Source organism: Otolemur garnettii, unplaced genomic scaffold (assembly GCF_000181295.1).
Source record: "Otolemur garnettii isolate 467f Iridium unplaced genomic scaffold, OtoGar3 scaffold00039, whole genome shotgun sequence".
Taxonomy (NCBI): Eukaryota; Metazoa; Chordata; class Mammalia; order Primates; family Galagidae; genus Otolemur; species Otolemur garnettii.
The window spans coordinates 2,782,701-2,797,359 of NW_003852434.1; the positions used below are offsets into that span (position 1 = coordinate 2,782,701).

Below are 14,659 nucleotides of genomic sequence, written 5' to 3' on the forward strand. Positions count from 1 at the left end.
CACCCCTTCTCCTCCTCTTTTCTGAGTCTCTGAAGTCCATTTTGTCACTCTGTGTCACCATGACTACCCAGAGGTTAGCTCCCACTTGCAAATGAGACATGTATTATTTGGGTTTTTTGTTTATTAGTTACTTCATTTAGTACATTGGCCTCCAGTTCCATCCAGGTTTTTGTAAAAGACATTATTTTATTCTTTTTTATGGATAAGTAGTATTCCAAATGTGATATGTGTGTGTGTGTGTGTGTATCATATTTTCTTTATCCAGTCCTTGGTTGATGAGCACTTATGTAGATTCCACCTCATTGCAATCGTGAACTGTGCTGCCATAACATTTGGGTGCAGGCGTCCTTTTGCTATGACTTCTTTTGGGGAAGGTGAATATACAGTAGTGGGACTACTGTGTTGAATGGTAAGTCTACTTTTAGTTCTTTGAGAAATCTTCATACTGATTTCCCTTGCAGGGATCCTAAAACATTTTAAACAGGGGGCCAGTTCACTGTCCCTCAGACCGTTGGAGGGCTGGACTCCGGGCCCTGGGACGAGTTGGCTGCTAAGAAGGACAGGCAGCGGCAGCAAAAACACCAGACGGGTCAGATAAATGTCCTAGGCGGGCTGCATGTGGCCTGTGGGCTATAGTTTGAGGACACCTGCCATGGAGGTGATACTAATTCACATTCCCACAACTGTATAGAAGCATTCCTTTTTTACTGCACCTGTGCCAACATCCCCTGTTTTTTGACTGTTTAAAAATGGCAATTCTGGCTCAGCGCCTGTGGCTCAAGTGGCTAAGGTGCCAGCCACTTGCATCTAAGGTGGCGAGTTTGAATCCAGCCCAGACCCCCCAAACAACAATGACGGCTGCAACCAAAAACAAAAATAGTTGGGCGCTGTGGCAGATGCCTGTGGTCCCAGCCACTTGGGAGGCGGAGGCAGGAGACTCACTTGAGCCCAGGAGTTGGAGGTTGCTGTGAGCTATGATGTCACAGCACTCTACCCAGGGGTACAGCTTGAGGCTCTATCTAAAAAAAAAAAAAAAAGGCAATTCTGATTGGGATAAGATGGTATCTCTTTGCAGTTTTAATTTGCATTTCCCTGATGATTATTGACGTTAAACACTTTTTAATGTTTATTGCCATTTGTCTATCTCCTTTTGGGAAAAAAAATCAGTTCATGTCCTTTGCCTACTTTTAATTGGTGGGGCTCTTTATTTTTTTCTTGCTGAATTGTTTGAGTTCCTTGAAGAGTCTGGATATTATTCCTTTGTCAGAAGCATAGTTTGCAAATATTTTCTCCCATTCTGTAGATTGTCCATTTACTCTGTTTATTATTTCATTTGCTGTTCAGAAACTTTTTAATTTACCTAAGTCTTGTGTTTATTTTTGTTTTTCTTGAATGTGCATTTGGGGTCTCAGTCATAATTCTTTGCCAATGTCCAAAAGAGGCTTTCCTTAGTTTTCTTCTAGAATTTTTACAGTTACAGGTGTCCTCAAACGACAACCCATGGGCTACGTGTGGCCCGCCTAGGACATTTATCCGACCTGCTGGGTGTTTTTGCCATTGCTGCCTGTCCTGCTTAGCAGCTGACTCATCCCGGGGCCCTCAGTCTGGCCCTCCAGTGGTCTGAGGGACAGTGAACTGGCCCCTGTTTAAAAAGTTTGAGGACCCCTGGTACAGTCTCATATTTAAGTCTTGAGTTAATTTTTATATGTGGTGAGAGACAGGAATCCAGTTTTGTTCTTTTGCATATGGCTATCCAGTTTTCCCACTATCCCTTTTTAATGTCAGTGATTTAATTAGTCCTACCTAAAACACTGTGGAACTCTCTTGATTTTTCTCCCTATTTCCTGTCTTTCTTGTTCCTATGCATCCTGCATATTACTGTAGGGGAAGAAAAACTTTACCTATACGTTCAGAGGGTTTTTCAAGTGAGCCTGAGAATAAAACTGACATAAGAGGTCATCAGGATAAAAATCATACTTATTTATTTATTTACTTATTCCTTTATTTATTGGGATTAATATGAGGGTGCATACATACAAATGTATTTAATAAAAGTTTTATGTAACGCAGGGGCCGGCATAAGAAAAAGAAGATGCAAAGACATAGAGTTGAACACTTACACACTGAGTCACACAAAGAGCTGTAAGTATGAAAATGTGACAGAGCAAAGGGGCTGGAGCCAGGGTACAACCGGGTGGAGAAGTGACTAGGAAGATAGATAGGGGTCAGTTCAAGAAGGTTTGTACAAATTCCCCTTGACCTCAAATTTCTATCCTGGATGATAGGAATGATACTTTCCTTATGGTATGTTAAGGGCACCTTTCGCACAGGAATTTAATCTTCTGCTTTTAAGAAATAGAACAAAAGTCAGAACAAAAAGCCCTTACTGTTTTTCAAGCTCCTTTAAACCCACGTAGAGAATATGCCAGAGCAGCAGGTGTTGTGGTGGCATAACCTTTAACGTCTTCACTACTAACAGATGGGTAAACTGTGATCATTAGATGAGAGCGCTTCATTTTCAGATTAGGGAATTAAGATTTTTTTCAAGGAACAAATGTGCAATTATAGGGAAGAGGTGACATGAGCGGAAAGTTAAGTTTTTCGAAAGTAAAGCTAAATTAATGTGACAAATAGTTTAAAAAGTTACTAGTGATGAACAAATGACTGCATCCCTCTGATTCAAGAACTACCTGCATTGCATTTTGTCCCAGGTTGACCCAATCTCCCCTGCTCTGGATTCCACTTTGTTTTATGCTTTCAGGGACCACAACAGCAAGCAACATTGCCACCTGCTGGGAGTTGGAGAAATTACAGAATTGAATTATCTTTATTCAAATATTTTTAAATTTCCAGATTTGAAGCTATATTAAAAAGTTCTATTTTTACAAAACAGATGTAAGCGAATTTCAGTTGTGCTCAATGACAATTTTTATCTTTTAGTTCATAGTTCTATTGTTAAATTATAATTCTTAGACTTGAACTCAGGAAAAGCTGCAATTTGGGAATTGCTGTTCTCTTTGAATAATTTACATTTTTACTCTCAGTTGGTGCCACTAAATTACAGGCATTAAATCAAGCAAGTATAGCTTGGTTAAATGTATTTTTTTATTAGAGGGGATGATTCAAAAAGCACATGTCATTCTGTGATTCTTCATTAAAACCGAATGGAATAAATGTAGTTAAATTAAAAGGCATCTTGCCAGAGGAAAAAATTTGCATCGTTCTGCTTGGTAATAGGTGCTCTTTTCTTTACTTAATTTATAATGGGAAATCTAACATTGTAAGTAATAAAATATTTGCATAAAGTTTTTTATTGCTTCATCATTAATATTAAAAAAGGAAGATCTACAAGGAATTTTGGTAATTTGTGATAACTTACAAATTATAAAACACTAAAAATGTAAATGTAAGTTAAATGAGAAAATTAAAATCACTGTAATTGCAGCTATAAAAAAACATGCATGCTTACAGATCATGGCCAGAAAGCTGTTTCCACTGACGGAAATCATGTTAAATCACGTTAGGGTAAAGTTCTGGAATATAGTGAACATTTGCATTTTCTCTATGGTACCTTTGCTGTTGTCATAATCCTAACCACATGAATCCGGTTTTGGTCAAGTTCTGAAGCATCCTGTCCAGTGTCCTCTGCAGAACCCTTCTGTGCCCACTGACCTTATGTGGATCAGTTCAATTTGCCATAAATGCTCTGACTTGCTGTGACACCCTCCCCACCCCATATTCTCCTTCAACACTGTATTTGAAAAGTCAGGAAGGTACAATCTGCTCCCAGTAAAAACAAAATCTTTAACACTGCAGCATCAAACACATACACAATTTCTAGGGATAGTGAAAACTTTCTTTGACTGACATTGTTCTTATTTTAAAGCATAGCAAAGTTTGCCCTTTCTCCACTTACATAAAGCCCCTGTTTATTACTCTAGTTTGGTATAGCCTTTGGTGGGGGACCGGATGTGAGTGGGAAACACCTACACCAGAAAGGAGATAAGAGAGTGTGAAGCTTTATTTGGGGTGAAGGTAGACATGAACCCAATGATAACATCCCCCTCATGCTCCTTCTCCCTCCCATCTGCCAGTCAGGCTGGCTTCCAGCTCGCTGCCTTCCTCTCCATGGGGACTTCCAGCCAATGCTAAAGTTAATAAAGGATGGCTTATATTGCACAAAAGGATAGTAGTGATCTCTTTCATATCAGTTACACAATAAGGCCTCTGAGCAAACTCCAACTTTCTATTCTGTTGCTTAAAATAATGGTTATGATCTGTGCAGAAAAGGGAAAGCCAAGCTTTCTGTTTTGTATATCTGACCATGAGTCCTCCAGGCTGTAGCTGTTTCTCTGGCTGTAATTTCTTCCATCTGTGGCATTGTAGCACAAGGACAAAAGGAAACCATTCACAAGCTTCAGTAAGATATATTTCTATGACAAGGAAGATGCTAATAGAAAGCCAGTGAGAGTAAAACTCAGGGACTTTACATTATGACTGACCTTGGGGTGGGCAGTTTATTAAAAAGCAAAATATCCTTACTTTTTTTCTAATAGCTGGTGATGCCTTACCTAGTCACCATCTGGGAGAGATGAGAGGTATAAAGGGTGACCATAATTATAGTTCATGTGCAATTTAAAATAGTGTGCAAAAAATAAAAAAACAATAAATAATGTTCAATTAAGTTTAAAATTGCACATGAACTTTATAGCCACCCTGTATGTGCCAGTTACTGAAATGTTTGGCCTGTTGATGTGCTGGCAGAGGAAGCAGGCAAGACTGTGTAATGAGGTAAAAAGTCAACCCAACGTATAAAGTGGGGTCAGAGTTTGGCATTTTATCCTTACCTGGACCTAAGCATGGCCAAAAGTTTCCAGAATTAGCTATTATATGATAGCAGGAGTTGTCAATGCTGGCTGCACTTTAGAATTACCTGGGACTTGAAAAACTAACCAGTGCTAATGCCCAATCCCAGACAGTAGAAAGTTCAATTTTATTTTATTTTTAATTAAATCATAGAAAGTTCCATTTTAGAAAGTCTTAACTATATATCCTGACTGTCTTCCACAGAAGCCCAGGAAAGTATAGACAAAATCATTCATTCCTCCTCTCTGGGAGCCATCAATGGAACTTCCGGAGCTCTGGCCCAAGCACCTAGCACAGGACCGGGAGCTTCATGACTGTGCAACAAATGTCAGGTCCGTTGTATTTCAATGCTCCTCTATACTCTCTAAAAATTCCATGGTGTTCTGCACCCTCCCCTTAGTATCAGTGTTACACCTGTCTCCATCAATGGAAAACCTTCCTACATCTGCTATTAGGATTTTATCATGAACATAGCTTAAAATTCTTATTGTTTTTCCTCTTAAATGTCCAGGGAGTTATCTTGTTTAAGGTTTTATAGGACCTGGGAACACTGGCTGAATTAATATATACATGCATAAGTTTCATTAGGTTTTCTCGTTGTAGGATCAAAGACTCACTCAGGTTGCCTCAAGAAAGATAAGTATGTTGTGAGGATACAGGGGGTATTTAAGAAGCAAGAACATTACAGGAATCTAGGGAGGTGTGGTAGGCAACAAAAGATGCTGGCAAGATTTATCATTTTGGCCTGCAATAATTTTCAGTTTCGTCTTCCACATTAATGGTGTTTTACCCTCTATTTCTGTTTGTATCCCTTTGGATTTTTGTTCTGACCACTTTCTGATGTCTCTGTCTCTCTGTCTCTAAATATTCAAATTTCCAGAGAGAGAAAATCACATAAGACCTCAAGCACCACTATTTGTATCTGAGTAGAGCTTTAATAATGTGTGTCCTTGGAGGCTGCTGACTAGACTCCCCTTGCATCAGGTGTGTATCCTGTCCAATCACCTTTAAGTCGCTAGAACCTGGTCATCTAGATCTAAGGCAACCAGGAGGTCTAAGCATGGAGCAGTTCTCAGAAGAAGCTATGAGTTGGCAAAAACCTGTGGATTAATTGAATCAGATAATAATCCACAGAGCCATAGAACTCAACTGTAGAAATCAGAATCTCCTGGGATCCTTTTTTTTTTTTTTTTTTTTTGGCCAGTGCTGGATCTGAACCCGCCACCTCCAGCATATGGGGCTGGCACCTTACTCCTTTGAGCCACAGGCACCACCTAGGATCTTTTTCAAAATACAAAATTCTCAGTCTCACTCCAAACCTACTAAATTAAAATCTCAAGATGGGGATTTGAGTGTACCTATGTATAATTTTTAAATCTCAAGTGAACACAGCTGTGACCTTGTGAGTGAACAAAGCTATATGAAGGATAACAAGATTCAGGCTGAGATGAGGAAGTTTTGATTTTCTTAATAAATTTATAAGGAAAATCTGATGTACACCAATGAAAATGTAGGTAAAATAGAACCACTGAGGTGCAGTAATTGTCTTCAAAGAAATAAAAATATAAGGAGTGTGTTTCCCTTTGCCTTCTATAGTTTATACAAATGAGTCTGGGAGACCAGCAAAAAGAGCTAATGTTAAATCCAAACATCATGAACTTTTGTTTGGCCTAAAACAAAAATTGAATTTGTTACATTTTATTCCTTCTCTACACTACACTTTCAGTACATACAGATATATGTGGCGAAATATAAGCAACATATAAACAAATTTTATTAAAATTCTATATGACTTTATAAATAAAAATTTCATGGGCTAATTTAAGAGCATCTTTCACTTTAATGGGGAAGAAAGGTAATAAACTATTCAGTAATGTTTTAAAGAAAGAGGTGCTCAACAAATATATCTTAATAATGAACATCATTAAAACAAAGAAGGAAATACGTCTTCTGGGTATTATTATCTTTATTACAAAACAAATATTTTATATTGAGGTAACATTTCAAATAGTATTTTTCAGAAATCAGTTGAATCCAATGTATAGAATTTTGCTGTGTGCAACATGTAAAGGACTCAGAAAACAGTTTTTCCAGCATTTCACATAAACATATTTTAGAAAAATAAAGCTAAGATTTATCCATATGAAGAGGGATTTCTCTTTTATACTCTCCCCTACTCAATCCTCCATATCATTACCAGTGATCAGTAAGGCAATAATCATGGGAGTCCCACAAAAGAACAATGAATAAGATAAATTAGTGGGAAAAAAATGGGTCATTTTTCCAAAACACCTGTCATAGTTTTAAAATGCTTTCACAAACTACATAATTAGCCACATTGTATTTGCTATTGTCTATTCCAAGAATAGAATTCTCTGGTCTTCAATGGAGAAATCTATGCAACCCTCCAACTCTCCTGTCTCCTGCCCTTAAGCCCACCCTAATTCTCCAAAAGCAAAGTTGGTCACTCTCCCCAGCACTCCCGTGTATGTTGTTCATGCCTATGATTTGGCGACTAGCTCTCTGGATTGTAACGACTCTTGTTTTCCTTATATATATCCCTCCCTAACTCTTCAGCTTTATGTATCCTATAAGCTCCTCAGGAGCAAGAAACAAGTCTTAAGCTTCTTTACATCCGCAGCACCGAGCACGGAGCCTCGTATAATCATGGACCCTCGAGAGCTGTGTGTTAGGTTAATGAGTTAGGAGCTATATCAGCAGTGAAGTTATAATGCACATCGTCCTTGCTTCCAGCCTCACTGAGTATGTTCTGGTGTCCTTCCACATTATCTAAACCTCTATGAAATGAGGACACCTGGAAACAAGTGTGTTGTCTAGCAATTCCTTTCAGAAAAATGACCTCTCATTACCCTTCTGGTCAAAACACCAAATAAATTGTAGGTATTATGATCTCTCTACTTTCAAGCCCCAAGACTCCTTTATGTGCGAGCCTCTTCCTAGAAAAGCGGATGCTAATAGCCATCTTGGCAGTCGTTGTCATCTTGATCCCCAATGGGCTTGTTGTGGTAAGCATCGACTGTTAATTTTCTGCTTTCTATCTCCACAGTTTTTGACTGGCCATGCTCCTCGCTGCTGGAGGTGCTCTCGGTGGAGTCGCTGTCTTCCTTGGACCTGCTGCTGTCCTGAGAGTCGCTACTGCGGTCTTCCTCAGACTGGCTCTCGGCCGAGGCGCTGTGAGACCGGAAGCCCTCCTGGCTGGAACTGTTGCCCTCCTCGGCAGACTCCGGGCTCTCCTCCGACGACTGGAGGCTCTCGCTGGACTCGCCGTCGGCCTGATCTTCCCCGGATTCGCTTTCTGAACTGGAGGACGCGGTCAGGCCGCCCTCCTCGCTGGAGTCCCTGTTGGCGACGTCATCCGGGTTGTCCCCGCGGGACTCGCCCGCGGCCTCCTCCCGGGACTCGCTGCTGCTCTCTTCCGACGGCAGGTCCGCCTCCTGACTGGATTCGCTGCTGGGCTCTGGCTCGTTCCGACTGTCCTCCCAGGACTCGTTTTCCTCTCTGTCTTCCTGAGATTCATGCCTGCTGTCCTCCCTGGACCGTCTGAGGCCTGCTTCTCCGGCGTCAGCGTCCTCCGCGGAGTCGCTCTGCATTTCCTCCGGGGCAGCGGCTTCCGGGGAAAGGCGGGACTTCCGGAACGCCGTCCTGCCGGGACGCGGCCCAGCCTGGCTCTCGCCGGAGTCCTCGGGGCTTGGCTGCTCGCTGTTCGCGGTGGAGCCCTTTATTCTGGAGCTTCCTCTCTCACTCCTGATGCTGTCTGGGTCATCGCTCTGCATCCCTTCGTCATCAAACTCGGAGCCATCCCCGTGGCTCCTCCCGCCGTCACTGCCAACTCCCAGCCAATGCTCCTCACTCTCGCTGTCTGGAGTGGAGTCACCTCCCTCGGGCCTGCTGTCCACCTCATTGTCAAGGTCCCTGCTCTCACTGGTGACATCTTGGGCACTGTCTTCTGCCTGTGGGACGCTCTCTTCACTGGATTGTGTGGTGTCACCGGAATCCTCATCACTTCCCAGTCTGGAATTTCCTCCTTGTCTTTCTTCAGACAGTGGCCCGTTATCATCATCACCAAAAGTGTCATCTCCACTGTCATCTTCATCATCATCTTTATCATCTCCTTGTATTCCTGCACTGCTAGAGAGGCTACCAGCAGGTCTGTGGACATCCTGACGATCATCAGAGGCCAGCTCCTCCTCGGACTCAGTGCTGTCACTGGGGTCTTCATTTGCCTGGAGTTTGGGGTTAACAGACATGGTCAGTACTCCAGGAACAATGGACAGGGGGTAGTCTAGTGCCTTTCTTTCTGCTTCCTTCTTCTGACATCTCTTCCTCGTGAATTCTACTGCTCAGTAGCATCTCTGCCAGAGCTTACACGAGGAGGAAAAGGAGTTGAAACTCAAGTTGTTGCATTTTAGATTGGCACATATCACACAATGCTGCAAAAATTTTTCTTTAAAAGCTTTCTAGAAGTCATATTTTTAAAACTCAAATTGTGTCTTAAGTGTGATTGAGTTTTATAAAACTTGCAGAGAATTTTTTCGTGAATTAAAGAGTTGGTTTAGTTGGTTTATCAAGCTTGCTTCTTAAGTTGTTTGATTTAAAAACAGTTTTTAAAAAGTATCAAGTGATCTTAAAATGACCCTGATTTTTTTTTTCCCCTCTGGGGGAAAATTGTATTAGGGCAGGAGGTTAAAACCTGTAGCTAAAGTGAAATAAAATATTATATAGTTAGGTATCTACCCCAGCCAAACCACATTTATACATGGCAGAGAGTTGCCCATGAAGACTCAGCTAGAAGATGGCAACTTGTGTGGCCATCATGGCAGCTTTGTGCTGAATGGGAGGTTAGAGACAATTCCAATAAGTAAACTGTACACTCTTCACAAAGAAGGAAGGATAGCAAGTCTACATACATTACACTCTGGAACAACCTGCTCTTTTTACCATACCTTACAACAGAGCATATTTGCCAAATTATATCTTATCCCCATGTTCCTAGTGATAGATATCTGAGTTTCTAATTGGGAGCACACAATGCTGACATCACTTCCCAGCACTGGGGTTTTATACTGGTAGAGTGGAACTGAGTGTAGGTGCAATCTACCATACCTCCTTAAACATACCTCACACCTTTCTCAAGCAGAGATTGTTACCGTTACTTGAGAACTTAGAAAACATTTAGGCAATAAATCAAGAAGTCCCAAGAAAAGCTTTCCCCATTTCTATGCTTTTAAATTTCTACACCATTCCTCTGATGAACCTTTAGAAAACAGGGATAAAAAAGCTTAATAATAACTCATCTTCCAACTCCAACTCAGTGTAGGATGCAACATGGGTCAAAGCTTCAGGAAGAAACCTGGTTCCTAGACTCTCTGGAGCCCCACAGGATTGAGTTTGGTTAGAGTGGTAGGAGAGCTAAGAAAGTAATGACACTTATTCTTAGAAAAAGGACCAGGAAAGCCAGTTTTTTTAGTGAAGAAATGTAAGCTAAGACTGCCTGTTGCAGTCCCAGAGTCACAGACAAAGTCATTCCTAAAGCAGCTGTTTTCCTTAAAGTTTCCTCAGCAGTCTCTTATCCTCTCCTCCAGCAAGATTCTTGACAGAGAAGGCTCTCTGGCGCCTCTTTTCCTGATCTGAACCACCCAATTATAAAGGCGACATTTTAAGTTCATGAGTGAGCTAGTGCTGGCCTAACATAGCCAATGACCATTTGTATGCTTGTATTTTTTTTTTTTTTTAGCTAGGAAGGACATTTAGGGCCACACTGCCTACAATCTGGCCTCAGTGATAAAACAAAATGAATAGCATATCCACACCTGAATTCTCACTCATTTTCCCTTCTTATTTTATGGGATTATTTAGCTAGCATAACCAATGGTTAGAAAATATTATATTTAGAACTGTTGCCAGGTTATTTAATCTAACATCATTTCCTTCAATTCCAAAGTAGACTGAAAAGTTAAGTAAGTTCTGTTTAATGACCTGTTCCTCTGAGCTAACTTAACTTCTTTCTGATGACACACCACTCTCCTGAAAGGCAGAAAAAAATGTTTACTTTTCCTTTTACTAATTCATAAAAGGAAAACTGCTTCCAGTTTGGATTTACTACTTTCAAATGGTAAAAGGGGGGGGAGACAAGAAAAAAGGGAAGAGGTGATGAGAAGATTGTTAGTTACTTCATGAGATGTTTATGACAAAAATAAAAATAAATGAGATAATTACCAAGGGTGGTGTTGATACCTGAGCCAAATGACCCTGCAAAAAAGGAAGGAAAACAGTTACTTCTTCACAGATGGATCATGTCATTGCAAATTTTAGAATAATTTTAGGTGATTTTTTTTTTTAGTCTTGGTATCTATTTTACGTAGAGATAAGTCAAGGCTCAGTGGCTCCCGCCTATAATGCTAGCCAAGGCAGGTGGATTGCCTGAGCTCAGGAGTTCAAGGCCCCCATTCTACTAAAAATAGAAAAAGTAGACAGGTTTTGTGGTGGGCTCTTGTAGTCCCAGCTCAGGAGGCTGAGGCAAGAGGATTGCTTCAGCCCAAGAATTAGAGATTGCTGTGAGTTATGATGCCAGGGCATTCTACTCAGTGAGTTCTCATGAAGTAACTAACAATCTTCCCATCACCTTTTCCCTTTTTTCTTCTTTTTGTTTTTTTGTCTCAAAAAAAAAAAAATATATATACATGAGTAACTATGAGATTTTATGGTGAAATGGCTGAAAAACAAGGGAAAATAACTAATGGCTGGAAAAAATCTTGGGATATAAAAGAGCTGAAAGATTTTTATGTTTCTGATATTTTACTTATATAAAAAAAAAACCATACTTTCTTTGAAGCTGGCTGTTCATTCAACCTAGAGGAAAATATAACATTAGAAAAACAGCACTGAAACTTGGAATCCAGGCTTAAGTTTCAATTAACTCATTAGTTTTGGTTTTAGCCCTGAAAACCAACCATCTTGGTACTAGCACTAAAAGTCACATGTTCCAAGAAACGCCTAAGTTCCAGACAAACTAAGATGGATGGTCATTCTCTGTGAACATGGGCAATTCACTTCACCACTGTCAGCTTCTGGTTCGTAAAAACACACTCACTGTGTTTATACCACAAGGTTGCTATAAGGATAAAATAAGCTAATGCCTATGAAAGCATCTTGAGAATAATTCAATCTGATGTAAACCAAAGAAATGGGCCATTTTGATACTATCCACCTAATAAAATTGAATAGTAGACAAAATTGAATTGAGAAAGCCATTAAAACCTTTCTTGAGTCACATAAGAGCCCTGATATTAAAAACAAACATTAAACCTGAAATTTAACCAGTCATGCTTCTCATTTATTTAACTTTCTTTAGTCTCATAAGCATGATAAGAATGCACAAGCAACTTCCGGTGTTCCTCCACCTCCTTCCTGTGCCTATTCTTCCCCTTCCACTTGAGCAGGGCAAGGTCCCATGTGGAATACCCAAGGCCCAAAGTAGAGCAGGGAGAAGCTGCTACTGGCGAATCCCAGCAAGCCTCTCAGCAGTGCGGGGCTAGGGGCACCTCCGCATAGGAGGGAGCTGTAATCTCTTTAAGTCTCTGACCTGTAACACTGTAGGCAGGCACAATGGCAGACACCGCCCCAGGCAGGTATCATTTGGAATCAACAGATGGAGAGAGCAAAACCTTGTTATTTTTCTCATTCCAAGGCTAGGTTTGAGAACAGGGCATGTTTGTGAGTCTCTAGCTAAAAGAAAGAAAAGGAATCTACAGTGGCTGTTTTAAATTAACCAGCCTATGGACTATCCCTGATGAAAGTTCATAATAAATCCTGCAACATCTATCCAGCCTCACGCAGGAGCAGGACCCCACCTCAGGTCTCTGGCTACCACCGCATTGGGCCCAAGCCTATCACATGCCTCAGGCAGCAGGAAATGACATGGTGAACAAAAGTTCATACTTAGCATAAGACTTTAACCCTTCCTTCTTCTAGTGCCCGTGTTGAAAATTCATTGACCTCCTAGACCTGGCCCCTTGCTAAGAAGAATATAACACACTGGTTAAGAATGTAGGTAGATGCTGGAGCAAGAGTGGTCAAAGTCTGGCTCTAACTCTAATTAACCATATGCCCAGGGCCTAGACAAACTTACTCTCTGTGCCTCAGTTTTCTAACCCTATAAAACAGGAATAAGATATAATGCCTGATTTATGAAGTTCTTATGAAGATTAAGAAAGTTAACACATGAATACCTAGAACCGGGTGGGCCTGGCAATGATTCTTAAGTTATTGAGAGTTAATAATGATTGGGTAATTAAGAGTCAACACTCAATAATCACTAGCTCTCATTCCAAAGACTCTACCTAGTATTCTCTCATTCTCTTCTCTATTCTCACCTCTCAGGACTTGATTGCCTGCCCCCTAGACATCTGTTAGAACAGATTTGGGATCCTAAACTCTCCTGGACAATCTTGGTTCATTGTCATCTGTCCCTTTGTACCACTGTGCACATCATTATAAGAAAGCTAAAAGAAAAATGCTTTCTCACCAAATTATACCATTAAGTTGGAATTTAAGCCCTGCTTCTTACACAAACCAGAAAGTGTAGCTTTTTACTGCTTGGAGCTTAATCAATATACTCATTAAGTCATTAGCACCTTCAACATTATAACCAATATAACCAAATGGAGTAAATTTGGTTATACTAATAATACGTTAAAATTAAAACATCTCAAAAGTTGTATATCTACTCACCTTCCACTCTTCAGAACTTTCAGATTCATTGTTTTGATACCTGGCTACCTAGAAAATGAAGTACACGTGGTCAACCCATGGAATGTTCAGAACTTTCAGATTCATTTCTGGCTACTTAGAAAATTGAGTGCAGATGGCCAACGCAAAAAGTGATTCTGAAGCAGCAGTTAATTAACACTTTATAGAATTAGGATCGGGGGTAGTCAAATTTTAGGACAAGTCAGAATCACATGGTGGACTTATTAAAACATGAATTATTTCCTAAAACATTAAAACACCAAATACCCTCCCGAGAGAGTCTAATTTAGTAGGTCTGGGTAGGACTCAAGCACTTGCATTTCTAACAAAATCCTAGTTGATGTGAGTGCTGCTGATCTGGGAGTGGCACTTTGAGAACTACTGTTTATGGGGCAGAAAAATGAGCATCATAGCCATATGAATGACAATGAAACAGAATAAGAAATAACTTGAATGATATTTTACAAGAAACAGTTTCCTAACAAATATTTTTATCTGGCTGGAATGAACACAGCCACCTTGGTTCATAGCCATTTAAAAAATGTTGAGTTTTATATGTAAAAGTGTTTTTATTCATAGATCTCTACCTGCACCCTGATACTTACCGGGAAAGCACTGGATAACCCCAGTAGGAACATAAGCAGGATGCTGGTCTTCATAGTTGGGTCTGATGTCTCTACCTGTAGTGAAGGACACAAATATTTTTCTCCATGTTAAAGTAATAAAGTCATTACACCTTTTAAACAGTTTCTTTCTATTAAAAAAAAACCTATCCAAATGTCCATCAACTGACAAATGGCTAAATATAATTTTATTTGGCCAAAAAAAGTAATGAAGTATTAATACATGTCTCAGAGTAAAGCAACCTTAACAACATCATGCTAAATGAAAAAGAAGCCAGTCAAAAAGTCTATATTTGTATGGATTCCATTTATATGAAACACCCAGAATAGGCAAATCTGTAGAGGTAGAGGGTAGATTAGTGGTTGCCTGGGGCTTGGGAGGGTGATCACCTTTTGGAGAT

General features: G+C 40.3%; 1 protein-coding gene across 1 annotated transcript; it reads right to left on the reverse strand.

Annotated features, from left to right (window-relative positions):
• Positions 1 to 7,838: 7,838 nt before the first annotated feature.
• DMP1 (dentin matrix acidic phosphoprotein 1) lies at positions 7,839 to 14,294 on the reverse strand. The gene is made up of 4 exons (XM_023513418.1): positions 14,237 to 14,294; positions 13,618 to 13,661; positions 11,104 to 11,136; positions 7,839 to 9,110 (listed from the first exon to the last, which is right to left on the reverse strand). Exons 1-4 carry the CDS (start codon positions 14,292 to 14,294, stop codon positions 7,839 to 7,841), a joined length of 1,407 nt encoding a protein of 468 aa, XP_023369186.1.
• Positions 14,295 to 14,659: the final 365 nt, after the last annotated feature.